Source organism: Neofelis nebulosa, chromosome 14, assembly GCF_028018385.1.
Source record: "Neofelis nebulosa isolate mNeoNeb1 chromosome 14, mNeoNeb1.pri, whole genome shotgun sequence".
Lineage (NCBI taxonomy): Eukaryota > Metazoa > Chordata > Mammalia > Carnivora > Felidae > Neofelis > Neofelis nebulosa.
The window spans coordinates 72430434-72448993 of NC_080795.1; the positions used below are offsets into that span (position 1 = coordinate 72430434).

An 18560-nucleotide genomic window follows, 5' to 3' on the forward strand; every position below is an offset into this window, starting at 1 on the left:
CTATTTACTTACTAGCCATCTGACCGTGGGGACAAATCACTTCATCTCTCTAGGCCTTAATTTTCTTCTCTGTAAAATGGGACACAAGTGTCCCTCTTCCATAAGACTCAAATGAGGCTCAAAAGTTCAATAAATGGGCAGAACATGTCCCCTCCATTATCACAAAAGATAAAGTGCTGCCCCAATATTAAATAACCAAGAAGACCTTCATTTATCATGTCGAATCTCCCTTTCACCAAGCACTAAGTATTGACCAGTCTAAGCCTTTAAATGGAGAGCGTCTCGTACCGTCTCCCCCCACAGTGGTCCTGGAATGCCGGCTTCCCTTCCTTTCTCAGCAGAACTGTCTTCTCCTAGTAATTTACTCATAATTTCCAAATGGTCACGAGTAAAATGGCACACGTCACTGTGCTCTGCTGAATAAGCAAAACACTGTCTTTTTGCCTGGAAAACACTCAGACATCAGGATGAAACCCGGGCAGCTAATCCATGCCTGCCTCCCAAAGGCAGACACACATTGTGTTCCGTTAACTCCCATGGTCAAGTGGGACCCTTTGCCCCCCAAATGGTGAGGGAGCAAACTCTTCGCCTCTTTTCACTACACATTTCTGACCCGTTTCCTAGAGGGCTCATCACAGAGAGATTTAAATAAAAGCACCAATATCTGCAAAGCCCAGCACAGGCTTTGCCAACAGGACATACCAAAAGGGGGAATGTGGGTTAATTTAGGGTTCCAAGCTTAGGGAGCTATAGTTTTTTAGTTGAGACTTCTGTAGGTTGATTAGGAACCTAAAGAGCAAAAAAAAAAAAAAAAAAAAGTTTGTAAATAAACAGGAAGGCATTTAATAACTAGAACTAGAACATTTTTTACAAAGAATTCCAAACTGCCCAAATGAATTCTATTCCTAAGTTTCCACATCACCAAAAAAGTACCCAAAAGTCCTATTCCTAAGGATAACCACAAAGGAACACAAACAGCACTCTTAAAGTTTCCAACTATCTCACTTTGAAGCATACGTCAACAAGATTTTGTGGTTTGCCCCCAAAACTTTCTCTTACATTTTCAGAGTAATAGCCTTATGCCCCATATTTTTTAAGAATTGAATTCTGATCCTTTAAAGACATTTGCAATAATGTGCCCCTTCCTTATATGCAAACTTAGGGGAAAAAATAAAAATTCAACTGTGCTGCTTATCAGTAAGAAACTAATACCAGGTGTATTTCACATTTATGCAAACGGCAGTTCCTCATGAGTCCCACTTCATGACATGTGATTCAAGAGTTAAAAGACGCAGATGGGGGCAATGACTTCTTGACCAGCACCACAGTGAAGTTCGGCAAAAGAATTACAAAACGACTGTGGCATTCTGACTGAAACATTTACTGTCATATTTTTGAGAACGTGGGTATTACCAGCGTACTCTCACATGACACTTTTGAACTTGTAGCCTGATTCGGATTCCTTCTGAAATTCATGGTGACCGCATGTGTATTATGATTAGATCTATTTTTCTACCTGACCTTGCAGAACGGTATTCATTTAAAAAAAAAAAAAAAGTGTTTGTTGTATTCACTTTTAAACATAGTTACCTTACCTCACACTAACATCAAGAGCAGCTGCATATAATTCACATTAACCCTATCTTCTCCTATTGCTGCAACATACAGGGGTATACCCCCCCAAACAGCATTGTCAACTACTTCCCTTATCACACCCCACACAAACAGAATACAGTAACGCTATCTGAATGTGCAGAAATGGAAACTTAAAATAACTCACTGCTCTATTAGAAGACACTGAAAAATTTATCTAGAAGGAAAATAACCACTCAGTCTGATCGATGTCCCATCCTTCAGAAGGCATAAAGGATGCAAAATGCCCCTGTATCAGCATGTTCCAATTTATCACAATTAAATGAAGGACAGACCCATCATGGGGTTGAATGCCCTGCAACTCAGTTTATTCCCAGACACTAAACATCAGGCTACTGCAACAGACTGCTAACAAGTCACAAAGCCAAAAAAAAAAAAAAAAAAAAAGTAAAATCCATTTACCTCTGTCTAGCTTTCAAACAAACTTAGGTAGGTGGTATTATTTCTCCCAGTAAATTTCAAAATTCAGTTCAATGACCCAACATTCACTTCACAGAGAACTCTAGAAGCCTCCTTGACTGGCATCAAACGTTCAGACTAACTCACTGCACCAGGCAGGCATGAGAGGACCCAGCGCGGAAAGAAATCTCTTTCCTTCTAAAATTTAGGACCTTGTGCTTCAGAGCGCCAGTTCTGTACTTACCCTGGCCTTTTCAAAGTATCAAACCTTTTCAAAGTAGCAAAGCCTGTGCAAGAGCAGTTTGCCCACGTTAGCCCAAGCTTCTAAATAGGACGGCAGGGCTGGCTGTGGTAAGCTTGTATCAGAGAGTTCCCCAAACCTCAAATAAACCAACCACAAGATAATCCACCCAGGAAAACGATCTGCCTTCCTAGGTTCCGCCAATGCTGTCTTTTCCTGTTGAAATAGGCTTGGCTGGTGGGAGGGGAGTGGTGCTTTATGGCACCTGCAGAAGGTGCAGAGTTCCAGGACAAATGTCCTATTTTTACGGAGCTTCAGAGGCTTCTGCGGCTCTTGGGCTTGCGGGTTCCTCCCTCCCTACCCACTGTGCCCTATCACGCATTCACTTCAATTTTAAAGGAAATGGCTCTGTCCTTGGCCCTGTCCAGGCCACCCACAATGCCTCCCTGGAGGGTCTAGATAAGCTGAGCTGTTCTTCTGCAGTCTCGGGGTCCCCCTTTCTCCCGTCCGGCCAGCTCTTCCCGGCAGCCTCAGGTCTCCCTTCACAGCTTACGAGTGCCCTGCGGGCAAGTCCTGCTGGCGCAGCAGCCTTGGCAAAACCAAACCCTCGGGTGAAGGGAGCCCGGTGGGGACCTGTCTGCACAGATCTCTCTTTCCACCCGGGGTTTAGGAGATTGAATGGCTTGGAATCCTGGGGTGGAGGCAATCTCAGCCCGAGTTTCCCCTCATTCCTTTGGGGTTTTTCCACCGGCCCTTGCCTGTGCAGCTAAGCCTGCCTGGCTGAGCCGTGCCCTGGACAGGGGCATCCACTGACCATCTCCCAGTCCCTTGCCGGTGACCTTGGCCACGTTGCTTGGCCTCCCTCTGCCCTCTTGCCTGACACCACCCACTTCGCGGGTTAAGACAGGGTCAGAAGGATGAGGAAAGCTCCTAGCGGACTGTATGGCACCCATGAAGGATCCAAGACAGGGAGAGGACTTCCCTCTTCTTTTTTCTAGAGGTGTCAGGAGCTCGCTCAGTCCTCTCCCCACCTTCAGCCCCCTCCCATCTTCAGCCCCGAGGGGTGGGCGCCCCGAAAAATGGGGCAGGGGGCTGCACATCTTTAACTCCCCTCTTCACCTGGAGTGGGGGTGGGGGGGGGGGGGGTTCCGGAGGGGGTGTGGCTGCCCCGGCCCCCAACATCCCCTTCCTCCCTGCTCAGAAATCAAACCGATCCGACTGCGAGCGGGGGCAGCCGAGGCTTCCCGGCCGGCGGGCCGGGGTCCCCGGTGGGGCGCGCCGGCCTCGACCTACCTCCTCCAGCAGCGTGACGGTGTTCCTGCAGTTGTGCAGCCGCGTGGTGAAGCTGGACGTGGTGGGCGAGTTGTAGTCCTCGGTGGTCTCGGCGATGAACTCGGAGACGGAGATCTGGTCCGGCATCCTGCCGGGGGGGGCGAGACACAAGCGGGGGCGGGGAGTGAGTCACGGCGCAGGCTCCCGGGGCCGCGGGCCGCCCGGCGGCTCATGAACGCCCCGCGCAGCCCGCCACCCGGCGCCCGGCCTGGCGCGGCTCCCGTCCCCGGCGGCGGCGGCGGGAGAAAGAACGGGCGGAGCGGGCGGCGGCGGCGGCGGCGCTCGGCGCGGGGCCCTTCAAACTCCGAGCCGCGCGCGAGGCTGAGGGCTCTCTGGGACCCGCCTCCCTGTGCTCATGCCGGCGGCGGGGGAGGGGGCGCGGCGCTACGAGGGGGCTCGAGCCGGCCGGCGCTGCCTCCTGAGACGCTCTGACAGGCGGCGGCGAGGACACCGACTGACTGAGCGCACACTCCCGCGGGCGGGCGGGCTGGCGGGCGGCGGGCAGGCGGCGCTCCCGCTACAGTCACGGGGACAAACAAGGAAGTGCTCTGCGCACGCGCCACCGCCCCCCCCCCCGCCCCGCCCCGCCCCCGGCCGCCCGCGCCCCGCCTCCACCCGCGCGCCGTCTCCGCCTCCGTCCCCGCCCCCGCCGGCGCGCCGCCTCCCGGGCCGCGTTCCGATGCGGGCGCCAGGGTGGGGGGCCGCGGGGCTTGCGGGGCTCCGGAAGCCCGCTTCCCGGCGCCGCCCCCGGAGCGGTTACTTCAGCAAGCTCGTTACGCCAGCGTTCTGCGAGAAGAGGGACCAAAAAAAGTTGCGCGCGTTCTTTTTTAGTCCCGAGTGGGTGCAGGAAGCGAGGCCGCGAGAGCCGCCTCCTGCTGCGAGGGCCGCAGGCCGAGCGAGAAGGGTGCGGGCGCAGGGTCGGCCCCGGGGCCCGGAGCGAGGAGCCGCCCGGCGCCCCTGCTTGCAACCGCGCTCTCGCTGGGCTCCCGCCCAAGGTCTCCGTGCAGGGTGCTCCCCGCCGTTGGAAGGCGAGTTCTGCGTGGTTTGCTTGGGTTGCTAAAATGCTAAGACAAATGAAAGTATTTTTGCTTTTGTACAATTTTCTAATCTTCCATTTGCACTATAATTTTTTTTTTTTTTTTAACCCGCAGGACACATGAGGGTCAGGAGTGCAAAAGGCATTTCCGGAGGTGCAAATGGCGTACAACGCTCAGCAGATGCCAAATTTCAGCGGAGAAAGGACCAACAGATTGCTCATTCCCTGGTCCCGGCAGATGGCTATTTTAACTAGCTCAATCTACTTAGGCCAAAGAATCCATTTAATTTCTTACCACTGATTGCGGATAAAATTGGTTTAAAAAAAAAAAGAAAAGAAGAAAGCCAGGCCCTTGGGAAGCTTCCCACGCATCGGTTCCTGTACTTGGACTCAACAGGAACAGCCTTAGAAAGTCATCTCCAAATGCGCCCCCTTAGGGCGGAAGGTTGGCCCTGTGGCCTCCCCTAAGACTGGGTTTCTGCCATCTTGTATAGTTAAGTGGTCCCTGGTCCTTACCCACAACTACAATGGCGTGCCCAAGGCAGAGACCTTATCTAGCATTGGTCCTGGCACAGAGAAGTAGCCTAGTGTCATATGCCAGGGCATCACCCCACTGTCAGCAAAGTTACTAATGGCCTACTACATGTCCTGGAGATTCGGTAATGACAGTGTCCCTGCTCTCATGAGCTTACCTTCTGGTAGGGAAACAGACAACCAACAAATACGTGATAGGAGTGGAATGCATATAAAATAAAGTGATGGAGGCGCCAGGGTATAAGGAATGATGAGAGAAGGCCTCTGTGACACGGTGACATCTTGGGCAGAAAAGGAAAGAGAAGAGAGGCTGAGTTCCAGAGATACCCTGTTGGCTATGGGATCTAGGCCTTTAGTTGCCTCACATGAAGATGAACCAATTTTTACTCCATGAGGCTGTTAAATAATAACAGAGAGGGTGCCTGGGTGGGAATCCTTTAAGCATCCGAAGCTTAGTTTTGGCTCAGGTCATGATCTCACAGTTTCGTGAGTTCGAGCCCCATGTCAGGCTCTGTGCTGACAATGCGGAGCCTGCCTGGGACTGTCGCTCTCCCTGTCTCTCTGCCCCTTCCCCACTTGCACTGTCTCTGTCTCTCTCGAAATAAATAAATAAACTTTACAAACCTCTGCTACCCCACAGACCAGTTGAGTAGAAAACCCAACACTAAGATTTCCATTCACTCCAAGAAGGTCTTCCTCGAGGCTGGAAGTCAGTTTTGACTTTGACTTTGCATTTATTCTATTCTCCTCTGTATTGCAAGGGACCTAATGCCTGTTGCTTCCTCTGGGCTGGGTTGCTCCTTCCATTCTAAATGTGTGACGTATACGAACACTTGATAAACACGAGCTGTTATTAAAAGACGGAGAGTCAGTCAATAATTGCCTCAGTTCCCAGAGCCCTGGGTTCCTGAGCTTTCTCTCCTAATAACTGATACTGTCACCTTGGGCCTCAGTGCCATCACTTGTAAAATAAAGGGGTGAGGGTGCCACAATGATCACACAGATCCCTCCCAGCTGGAGCTGAGTCTGTGTATACCCTTGGCCTGACAATGGAACGAATAAAGTTTATTACAAGAAGCTAAGCTAACTGCGATGGTAAACAGCCAGGGATTTCTTTCGTGACTGAATTCACAGGAGAGCTCAAAATGCTACCATCAGTTGTCTTGGTTTTACTTGCACATTAGTTTATATGGCTCCTCCTCCCCATCTCCTCTGGCCAGGAAAGGAATAGTGAACAATGAGATATTGTGCCCCGGTAAGTATATACCTCCTCAGACTGGTCTGCAATTAGAATTTCAAAGGTTCACACCTCTACCCACCATTTCTGGGGTTCATGGGCCATAATCCTCTTTAAATTTGAAACCGTGTCCCAGTGCAGGCCATCTGCACCTCTCATTTTCTCGAATACCTTGAAAACCATTCCTGGAGATCTGAAAGCAAAAAGGGTCTGACGTAAGCAAAACTTAAAACGCTGGATTTCTTTGTGTGGAGCTGCTCGGAAATACACATCATCCTGGTTCAGAGCCAGGAAACACACACACGCATATGTGTACTTACGCACGCCCGGCTTTGTGTAAAGCACTTGTCGTCTTTGTCGTTACCATCATCCCCATCAGGGCGCGTTCACACTCCTCATGCAGTTTCTTACTCTGAGCCCTGCTGACTGGGGTAAGACAGTGGTCCTTGCAGCATGCTTTCTGTCTCCTTGCAAAGACGCAATAAGAAGAGCTGTGGCCTATCTTCATGGACAGCGATGGCATTATCGCCCCCAGTGTCATCAGGGAACTGGCGGACTTCTATTTCCAAGTACAGGCTTTACTCCAGCCTGCCAACTAACAACCAAGGGGGTGTATGTGCAAGATGGCCAACAACATACCAGGGAAGGGAGAGTAGGGGTGGGGAGTTTGCGGTGCTCCCTAAGCATCAGAAACTAAGAGGAGCTGTTAGTGCTCTGATCGAGAGTGCCAGTCAACATCCCAACCCGACGGGATGGAATTTACAGCATTCATCAAAGGCTTCCAATGCCTTCATGGGACAGGAGCAATAGTGTAGGAAGAGAATATGCTCTGTGTTACGTGGACCAAGGCTGGAATCTCTATTCTGTTGGTTATCAGCCTCATCTTCTCAAATGCAAAATTAGCACAATAATAAAACTACACTACAGGTTGTTAGGTGAAATAAAATGAGAGAATGTGGATAAAGTGGTTGACACATAGTGAATAATCAACCAATGTTAGTTCCCTTTGAACTCCCTTTTTATGTGAAGTATGACTAAAAATACATCTCTTTTCATTCCGGGACTCAGATCTCTAAATTAGTCAGTCACCTGGAGGAGGAAAAAGGAGGTGGGGGGAAGGCCACATAGCAATTCCAAAGTATGAGATCTCAGATTTGAGAATCATCTTCAGAGACCTAGCTTATTCTTGTAAGTGTCCTTTGTGAAGTCAAATCCATTAGTGATGGTTTTGGACTTTGGAAGTAAACAGACAGGATCTAGAGTCCAACAGAATGAATACTAATCAGGATCAGAAATGAGTTAGGGCCATAAAATAAAAGCTTCATTTTCATGGAACATAGTTCCTGTAAAGAAGGACATTCTAAGCAAGGCAACTTCTAGAGGATAGAAGAGCGCATTTATTTTGCAGGAGCATGAGTTCTAGCTAAGAAAGACGTGGACTCATATCTCTGCCATGTAGCAGCTAGAAGACCTCATTGAAGTAATTCACTTTTCTGTGTCTCAGTTTTTCACATCTGAAAGATGGGAAGCAGGGATAATACCCATGTTTTAGTGCTCTGAGGATTCAGTGAGCTAAGCCACATAAAGTGCTCATGAACAGACAGTGCTTATCTTAGATAATATAGTAGACAATACTTTTCAGATCATACGGGAATATTGAAAACCTTATCTGGAGATATAAATTCTGACATTCCTTCCCCCAAAATTAAAAAAAAAAAAAAAAATGGAGACTTGCCATGTACCAGACACTTCGCTAAGTGAATGGAATTAGAAGTTTGGACCCACGTGTCCTACCTTTAAACTTCATGACAACTTTATAAAGTAAGTATAATTATCCCAGATTTACTGGAGAGAAAGTTATGGCTACCGAGGTATAGAATAGCACTTTCTGAACTCCTATCCTGGGCCAGACACTGTACCACTGGTTATGTATGCAGCATCTGAATTCATTCATATAACAGCCCTGATGTGGGAGTATTATAATGGAAACTGACACAAACGAAATCTCACTGCAAGTTAATATTCCTGAGCCTGGCATACTAAATGCAATGCTTTTGCCACAGCCTGCAAAGTCAGTCTCTTGACTGTAGCTCGCATAGTGCTACTGTTATTTTTCCCAGTCCAGGCAACCGAGAACGGATTCTTATTTCCTTATTTTACCTGATAACTTATGAATTCGTTTTCTATCATCTTAATGAAGTGCCAGAAGAGAGGAAAGCACTGTGCAATGAGGGGAGGGGGGCACAGGGAGGGAGGGATGCATTTCATTTCATGTGTTTTACTGCTAGGCTCATGTTGCCGTATTCTCCCTAAGCTAAATAAAGACTGCTTTTGTCATGTGTCTTGTATGAGTGCTTCCCAAGTGCATTCATGCAATTTCATGCAATGAAAAAAATAAAAAGCCTATTCTAGTCCCAAATGTACTTAATTTAAATACTCCAAGTAAACCACTCGAGCGTTCTCAGAAAGTCAAGAGGAGAAAGAACATGGTTTACGTGGAGACAAAATCTACTCTCTCTACCTCCCTGTTTCCTGACTGTTCCTTCTGATGGAGAGAAGAAAATCAGGCAGAGCGCTGGAACCTGAAGACTCATGGTACAAATATCAACTAAATGAACCCGGGAATATATTTCTGTCTGTCCTGTGAAACGATAATAGTATCCACTAACAATGGCTGTGCTTATTATATGCCCTGCACTATTCTGAGTCATTGCAGGCGTGACCTCGTCAAACAGCAGCGACCATGTAAAGCAGGTACTTGTATTCTCCCCCATTTTATACAAGGGGGAAACCTGAGGTCACCTTGGCAAGTGGTGGAGCAAGACTGACCAGTCTGACTTCACAGTCCATGTAATTGGCCACCTTGCATCACAAGCTCATCCAAGAACGTGGGTCCACAGCCCCAGGATAATTTTCTCTCCCATATGTGGTTATCTTTTTTTTTTTCCTGGGGAACTTATCACAAACCAACTCAAACGCAAGCTTTGAGCTGGTCTGGAGGGCACTCCCCTTGCCCATTTCTGCAGCCGAGGCTAATCTTCCTGTGGATGTCTGCAATATAGCCTTTCTCACTCTGGATAAGCAACGGGGGATGGATGCTGGCTCTGTGCGCAGGGACTTCAGACTTGCTACACGTGGAGACACTGAGCATCTCCCCAGTGACAAGTGGCAGGGCTCAGCTCAGAACTCAGATCTTCCTACTGACTTTCTTGCACTACAAAATTCTCAGCCTGTCAATCCCTGAGGGCGCTGGGAGACTGAATCTATCCTTCTCTGTGTCATCACCAACATCCCTGAGGTTCCCGGAGGCCCAGGCTCGGCATTTTACGAGCACCGTCTCCTGCAATCTCCCGTGTAGCCTAGTGAGCTACCATGAGAGAACTACCCCACGGGCACAAGCTGCTCAAGGTCGAGGGTCAATCAGTGGAGAACTACTGTTCACAGCCAACGGAAACATAAACCCTGCAGACTTCCCCCCCCACAGAAGGCACTGCCCGGTACAGGTCCCCTGGGGCCCCCAATAAATGTGTCTGGGATTGAACTGGCTCCCTTTTACGGACTACATCATTTCTCTTTCTTTCTTTCTTTCTTTCTTTCTTTCTTTCTTTCTTTCTTTCTTTCTTTCTTTCTTTCTTTCTTTCTTTCTCTTTCTTTTTGAGAGAGAGAGAGCATGAGCAGGGGAGGGGCACAGAGTGAGACAGACACAGAATCCAAAGCAGGCTCCAGGCTCTGAGTTGTCAGCACAGAGCCTGATGCAGGGCTCGAACTCACGAACCGAGACATTATGACCTGAGCCAAAGTCAGATGCTTAACCGACCTGAGCCACCCAGGCTCCCCTGGACTACATCATTTCTAATATGAGCAAAACAACCTCCAGTGGAGAAAAATTGTATTGTTATATGGGGTTCCTAAAAACTTGTGGTCTACAGGAGTCAGAGATTTTTAACTCTTAGTTTATTTCTGAATAAGAAACATGAGACTGGAAAATGAGAAGAACTTACAGAACATCCAGGTTTCTTTCTTTCTTTCTTTCTTTCTTTCTTTCTTTCTTTCTTTCTTTCTTTCTTTCTTTCTTTCTTTCTTTTCTTCTTTCTTTCTCTTTTGACGAATGTGTTTTGTTTTCTGTTTAGACTTCATCACACTCATGTCCACTTCTGTGCTCTCTCAAGGCTGAGAACATGCCTCTCTTACGACCCTTTTCCATGGCACCATCTTTCAAATATTTGTATTTCTCCAACTAGACCGTGAGCTCCTTGAGAGCAGGAGGTTTTCCATTCATTGATACAGTCCCAGAGCCCCAGATGCTTGAGAGATACTCATTGAATAGATGAAGAAAAGAATAAATGAGTGAATGAATGAATGAATGAATGAGAATTTACAGGAGAAAGGGTGTCAGAGGAATCGGGAGAGGAGAACTGGAAAGAGGAATCCTGGTTCTCGGAGTCGCCCACATCACTGAACCTCATCACAAACTATCAGAGCCAGTTCCCTGGAAGATTTGTGGGGAACCAGGGCCAGATCCCAGGTATCTTGGTTCCCAAGGCATTCCCTACTCCTCCCCCTTTTCCAGTTACATTTCAAAGAAGGGTTTAAAGACCGTGTCTTTGGAAAAATAGATGAAGCCCCCGTGTAAGAACCGATTCTGCTGGCCTCTGCATCACAGTGTCAAGGAACGCGTACAGACATTCACCTACTATTTCAACACTGTAACTGTATAAAATCTAGCACAAGATCAGTTAACTGATACCCCTAATTCTGAGCAAGAAGATTGTGAGTGCACGGTAGGACCAGAGTGGTACTCCTTCTGTTTTTATTTTCTTGTCTCTTTCTTCTCTCCAAAGCCAGGTAAACTGGGGAGCTCATGGGCAATCAGGATCACTGGATGGACCTTCTACCTCCTCCCATCCTATCCTCCCTTCCTCAAGAGCCCCTTTATAAGAGGTAAGAAGTCATGAGAAATGAGGAGAGGGATGTTTTGTGACAACACTGGGGAGTGGTGTTTTTTTGTTTTTTTGTTTTTAAACAACCCTCTCCTCCAGCAGCCCTGCAGACACTGCGGAGCATAGATGAAACTTCTGCTTTGACCAAATCAATTTCTGCTCTGATTGACACATCCTTTCCCCCTTGGGCATTTTCAGAGATGAGACCACCGTGTCCTGAGTCCCTGAAGACATTCCCCAACGGATGCAGAGATATTCTGTTGGAACCCATCAGTTCAGTTCTATCCCACAGTTACTAAACAGAACTATAGCCTTTCCGATGGTTAACAGTAAGTGACGTGGATTCAGATTTCCGGAGTTCAAGTCCCAGCTCTGCCACGTCACAGGGACTGTTAACCTGAGACAAATCACTTAATGTCAATTTCTTTACCTTTGAAAGGAGGATCAGGGGCACCTGGGTGGCTCAGTCATTAAGTGTCTGACTTCAGCTCAGGTCATGATCTCACGGTTCCTGGGTTCGAGCCCCACGTCGGGCTCTGTGCTGTCGGCTCAGAGCCTGGAGCCTGCTTTGGATTCTGTGTCTCCCTTTCTCTCTGCCCCTCCCCCACTCACACTCTGTCTCTGTCTCAAAAGTAAATAAACATTAAAAAAATTTTTTTTTTTTAAAAAGGAGGATCATGAGAAGATCTTTCTCTCCTAAGGTTGTTGGGAGGTCCAACTGAGAGAATCCATTCGAGATGCTTAGCACAGTGCCTGGCATATAGAAAATGATCAATAAATGTTAGCTATAAAAATCATTACTTGTATCCTAAGCAGTTCCTATGCTAGACTCTGGGAGCCAGGAAGATAGACAAGGCAGCCCCTGTCCTCATACTAAGGCACAGGCACAAGTTTTCAGTGCAACTGATGAAATGTTCAAAGATTTCCAACAGAAATAAATATGTATTTCAAATATGTGACCTATGAATATAAAGTTCAAAAACATCATTTCATGTATGGCTATCTCTCTAATTTTCCCAAAGCCCAGTTAGACCTATTTTTTAAAAAAAAATTTTTTTTAACGTTTATTAATTTTTGAGAGACAGAGTGCAAGCGGGGGAAGGGCAGAGAGAGAGGGAGACACAGAATCCGAAGCAGGCTCCAGGCTCTGAGCACAGAGCCTGACGCGGGGCTTGAACCCACAAACGGTGAGATCAGACCTGAGTCGAGCTCAGACACTTAACTGACTGAGCCACGCAGGCGCCCCCCCGGTTAGACCTATTTCTATGGACTCTTTTTAAAGCTGCCAATCATCCTCAAGAAGAAAACGTTGATGAATGACAGCTATGTATGACTTTGGCACTGAGAAGGAACACAGAATGCCAGGGTGGCCAGCTCCTTTTCCAGATCATTCCACTTCCTTTGGCCTCCTTTTCCTTGTAGTTAAAACTAGGAGCCTGGGGCAGAAGTTCTCAGATCTTAGGACAATAACGTCCTCTGATGTGATGAATCCCTTTTTGTTTGGGGTTACAACCAACCACAAACAGCACGAGGCTTAGGCTTCTGGCCTCTGCCTCAAGATCCCCTTACAAAGCCAAGAACACTCTGGAGGTCATCAGTTCTGGGTTGGGGGCCCCTGTTAGAGGCATCCTATATTATGGGAATCTATCACAGTATCCAATGGTTGGTTTTCAAAAGTACGATTTCACCTGCAAGGAATGTAAACCCGCATGACAATGAGCTGTATTATAACAGAATTTTTTCCTAATTATGTCAAATGTAGGGCATCGCTCTATTTGAAAAAGGAAAATTGCCCACCCACCGCAGAGCTTTCTTCTTAGCATATGCTATTTGGTTAACATCTTTCTCAAATGTGAACATTCCACATCACACTAGGGGCTCTAATTAAAAAAACACACACACACAAACCAAAAAACCTCTGCAATTGCTAGCAAACCTTCTGACAGACACATCTAGCTTCTGTTCCCTGTTTTTATTTTACTTTCTATTTTTTGAAACATTTGTCTCACTGCTCTGGCCGTAGAGATTTAGAGGTTCTCATACAAACTACTTTATAAAATTGCTATGTTTAAGCGGACAGCGGAGAACGCACTGTTGATTGGATCTGAAGATGATTATTTTCAGTGTCTTTCATTTTTATTTTATGAGCAAACTGATTTTTTCCTTCGTATCTGCCTTTGGGAATTAACTTTCATTTACCCCCAACTAATTTCAGCATCCTGAATTTAACAGTTCAGACAGACCCTGTAGGACATCGGCTGTATTCTCCGTCCGCCCTACATAGCCCCTTCTTTTAGGAACTACCCCCTCCCCGGCTCCACGTGATTTTCCAGAGATTGTCAATCACAGGTCTCCGCGTGCTCAACCAGAGGGCGGGGCCCCGGCTGTCCAATCAGAGTATGCCAGACTCCGGAAAGCAGCACTAACGGGCGTTCCCATCAATAGGCAATCAACTCCAGCAAGGCCAATCGGGGAGCTTTATGAAGGGCTGATACGGGTGCTGGGGGTAAAGAGCGACCTGCCTTTTCTCTAGGAGCTCTAGCTCAAAGGACTTAGTAAGCCTTCTGCTACTTGTGACCATCTTTGCCACACAGGAGAGAGCTTGCTCAAGAATGAGGCTAGCCAAAGGACAGCAAGAGATGGAGGGAGGGAAGGACAGAGAGAGAGAGAGAGAGAGAGAGAGCGAGCGAGCATCCTGATGACATCATTTGAATCACCAGACCTGCCTAATCTATACCATGCCTGATGCCAGTCCAGCCCTCCAAGTTCCCAGGTATGTCAGCAACTACACTTCCGTTTTAACAGAAGCTGGTCTGAGATGGGTTTCTACCAATAAAACTAGAAGAGTCCTGACTAATCTTTTCCTGGATTCCAGTACCATCTTCAGAGTTAGAAGATGTGTTGCCTTGGACCAGTGATTCACTGCCTCAGAGCCTCAGTTTCCCGTCTATAAAATGGGAGTGACAATATCCACCTCAGAGTAACAATATCCACCTCAATATCCACTTACTCTTATAAAAGAGTAAGTTAGAGGATACACATAGCCAAATGGGAGAAAATACTTGCAAATCATGTATCTGCTACGGGCCTAGTATCCAAAATATGTCACCTCTTACAATTCAACAATAAAAAGACAAATGACTAATTTTTAAAATAGGCAAAGGGCTTGAATAGACATTTCTCCAAAAAAGATCCAAGCACATGAAGAGATGTTCCATATTATGAGTTATTAGGGTAATGCAAATCAAAAACCACAATGAGTTACCACTTCGACTAGCATGGCTATAATGAAAAAGATGTAAAGTAACAAGTGTTGGAGAGGGTGTGGAGAATCTGGAACGGCATACATTCCTAGTGGGAATGTAAAATGATGTAGCAGCTTTGAAAAACAATCCAGTCGTTACTCAAAAGGTTAAACACAGTGTTACTCATTACTCATACGTGTTTATTCAAAAGAAATGAAGATACATCCAACACATCCATACAAAGACTTGCACACGAATGCTCATAGGAGTATTATTCGTAGTAATGGAAACAACCCAAATGTCCATGAATGGATAAATAAAATGTGGTATATCCATATAATAGAATATTATTCAGTCACCAAAAAGGAATAAAGTACTCATATGTGCTACAACACGGGTGGAACCTGAAAACACATTATGGTAGTAAAAACACAAAAGGCCACAAATTATGACTCAGTTTACATAAACTGTCCAGAATTCACAAATCGATTGACACAGAAAGCTCGTGGCTGACGGGCTGGGGGAGGGGAGGAAGGACTGGCTGCCAACTGATACAGGGTTCCCTTTAGGGAGTAGAATTATATCGGGGTGATAGTTCTACAACTCTGTGAACACAATCGAAATGACTGGTAGGTTTTACGTTATGGGAATTATCTCAATTTAAAAAATCATCACTATGCTGATGGAGGAGGAAGGTACATCTAATTCTCCATTAATAATGGAGAACTATATAACACAATTATATTGTGTGGTGGTGGATGGAGGCTGTACTTGTGAGCACAGCATAGTGTGCAGAGAAGTTGGGTCACTGTTGTTGTAGACCTGAATCTAGTATAGCATTGTGTGTCAACGATACTCACATAAAAAGAAAAAAAAATTAAGAAAAAGAGTAACAGCTATAATGGCTACCATTCAGTATCTCCTAGGTACAAGACAATTTACAGCCATGATTTTGTTCAAAGCTCACAGCAAACTCTACAACAGAGCTGTTAACTCTCCTCCTGTTCAACGGATAGAAAACTGAGGCCCAGAGAAGTGGTTTTGCAACTAGTGAGCACAGGAGCTAAGATTCAAATACAAGTCCATCTGATCTCAAAGTTCAAGCCCTCGGTATTACGCTACGCTCTTTGCACAAACAGTACCTTGCCATTGGCATGGCTTGGACGTGGCAGGGACTACTGGTTACGCGTGTCCCCTCTATTTGGTCTCCCTGTCTTCAGTAACAGAGCCCCATTCGATTTAGGACAGTTGGTATGGCTGTGTGCCTAAGTCTAGCCAGTGAGATGGGCGCTGAAGTGCTATGTAGGACTTCCAGGAAAGTACATTAAAAAGAGTTAATTCGGCTAGTGGAGGACCCCTGCTGCTCCTCCCCTCTTCCTCCATCCTGCTGCCTGTAGTGAGGATGTGATGGCTGACACCCCAGCAACTATTTTGGAACATTAGGTAAATGAAGGATGGCACAACCAGAGATGGAAAACAGCTTGGATCCCTGATAACCATACAGGCACCATCTGGCTTCGGACTATCTCTAGACCTCTCTGGTCTGAGAGAAAGAACGAAAAAAAAACCCTAACTGCTAATGTTATTTGGATTTTTGTTTATATGCAGCTGGGATCTAGTCTTGACTTAAACAATGAGCCTATGAACATGCTGAGGCAACTAATATAAAAAATAGCTCATCTCAGAAGTGGCCAAATTAGAAGTATCCTACTAGAGCCATTTTCCCCACCTTGCCCTCTTTTAGATTCTATATTCAGAGGCACAGAGCTTCTATTGAATTATTCTGAAGACAGTCACTATGGCCTCCTTTATGAAGTTATAGAATCACTGAAAAGACAGATCTCAATTTACTGAGTACAGGTTTTACATATCCTAAGAGCCTACATCTCATCTCAGGAATTGCTTCAGAAGATATAGCCACAGAGGAGCCAACAGGCTCCCACAGGATGGATTTCTGAAGAAGGAAATTTATTTACATAACCTTTGCACAATTTGGTTGAGAGAGAAGAGACAGGACAGATTCCAAATAGGCAGTAAGATGATGGAGCTCAAAGACTTCTTTGCTTTCAAATCAACGTTCCGCTCAATCTTTCCAGAGTAAGCATTTAAAATTCCAGGGTTATTTTGCCTGCCAGAAAGATAAATGGTGGTGGCCTTTCACAGTGGACACAGGATCACATTTTTGTTGTTGGTTTATTTGTTTACATAAGACAGACTTGATATTTACTAGTCGACATATGATTTATAACCCAGCAGCAGGTTGGTATAGTATTGTTGGGTCAAGAATGGGTTTTCTTTGGTTTGTCCTTCTTTCTCATTAGGGTTCTTAAGAATTCAAGCTGCAATGACGTAAGTGAGGATGATACATTTGGAGGAAGGAGACATTTTTCCACACTGTTTTTTTTCAGCAGCTTAATCTATCTGCTTTTGTACACACTGTGGATAGCTAGAGCTGTAACTCGAATATTCTTTACGAGGGTAAAAAAAATTCTACTTTTATTTTGTTATTTTGTGTTATAGGCAGTGTGTCTGTGTATATCTGCAAATAAGTGAGATGACTGAGAATTCAGATTAAAACTTATTAGTTCTTTCTCCAGACCTGGGTGGAGTATTTTACCCTACTTTTTCCTTTTCTTTCTTCTTCTTTTTGTTTTAACGTTTGTTGATTTTTGAGAGAGGGGGAGGAGGAGAGAGAGAGGGAGACACAGAATCCAAAGCAGGCTCCAGGCTCCGAGCTGTCAGCACAGAGCCTGACGTGGGGCTCGAACTCACAAGCTTTGAGATCATGACCTGAGCCGAAGTCGGACACTTAACCGACTGAGCCATCCAGGAGCTGCCTACTTTTTCCTTTTCTAAAAGGAAAGGGAATATGCATGTGGATGGACAGACACACACACACACACACACACACACACACACACACACAATCCAGAACACAGGAATCAGGGAGCAAACCACACGGATAACCAGGGAGCCAAATTCATGTCTACAAAGTCCATGCACCAAAACTCATGCATGACAATCACAGGAGCACCCTGTTAGCTCTCGCTTGGACCTTGTTTTCTCTTATTGTATACCCAATTCTACAAATCTGGTGGGCTGGGTTTTAGGTTTTCAGCAAACTGAACAGAGCGGTTATGCTGGGGATAGTGAGAAGGGGCAACAAAGAAGGGGGAAAAAAGACCCACAACTGTAGAAATTTGCTAACACCCCCACAAAAAAGAAAGTCGACATCATGTGCTTGCTAATGAGGGCACACCATTCTGCTCACCTGACGCCAGCCTCAATAAAAAGTGATATTCACAATGATGAACCTTTGTAATCGTGAGGAGTTTTGAGAAGTGATGCTGTATTCTAGGCACCATGCCAGATGCAGGTCTTTTAGAAGGGTTCTCAATCAGACCAGCAAAAATAACACAAAATTAAAAAAAAAAAAATATTTGGTGCTCGAAGGCTTTGCAGAAAACGCAAATTTGTTAAAGGAAAGCAGCAATGAGGAGGCATCACAATCCCAGACTTTAGCCTCTACTACAAAGCTGTCATCATCAAGACAGCATGGTATTGGCATAAAAACAGACACATAGACCACTGGAATAGAATAGAAACCCCAGAAATAGACCCACAAACGTATGGCCAACTCATCTTTGACAAAGCAGGAAAGAACATCCAATGGAAAAAAGACAGTCTCTTTAACAAATGGTGCTGGGAGAACTGGACAGCAACATGCAGAAGGTTGAAACTAGACCACTTTCTCACACCATTCACAAAAATAAACTCAAAATGGATAAAGGACCTGAATGTGAGACAGGAAACCATCAAAACCTTAGAGGAGAAAGCAGGAAAAGACCTCTCTGACCTCAGCCATAGCAATCTCTTACTCGGCACATCCCCAAAGGCAAGGGAATTAAAAGCAAAAGTGAATTACTGGGACCTTATGAAGATA

The 18560-nt window shown here is 46.0% G+C and overlaps 1 protein-coding gene across 2 annotated transcripts in view; it reads right to left on the bottom strand.

The window, feature by feature from the left end:
* ASAP1 (ArfGAP with SH3 domain, ankyrin repeat and PH domain 1) overlaps window positions 1-18560 on the bottom strand; it is a 352683-nt gene that overhangs the window by 274162 nt on the left and 59961 nt on the right. For both annotated transcript variants that reach the window (XM_058699088.1, XM_058699087.1), the window contains exon 3: window positions 3587-3713. In XM_058699088.1, coding sequence (XP_058555071.1) covers window positions 3587-3713 — 127 coding nt within the window. The remainder of the gene's footprint in view (window positions 1-3586; window positions 3714-18560) is intronic.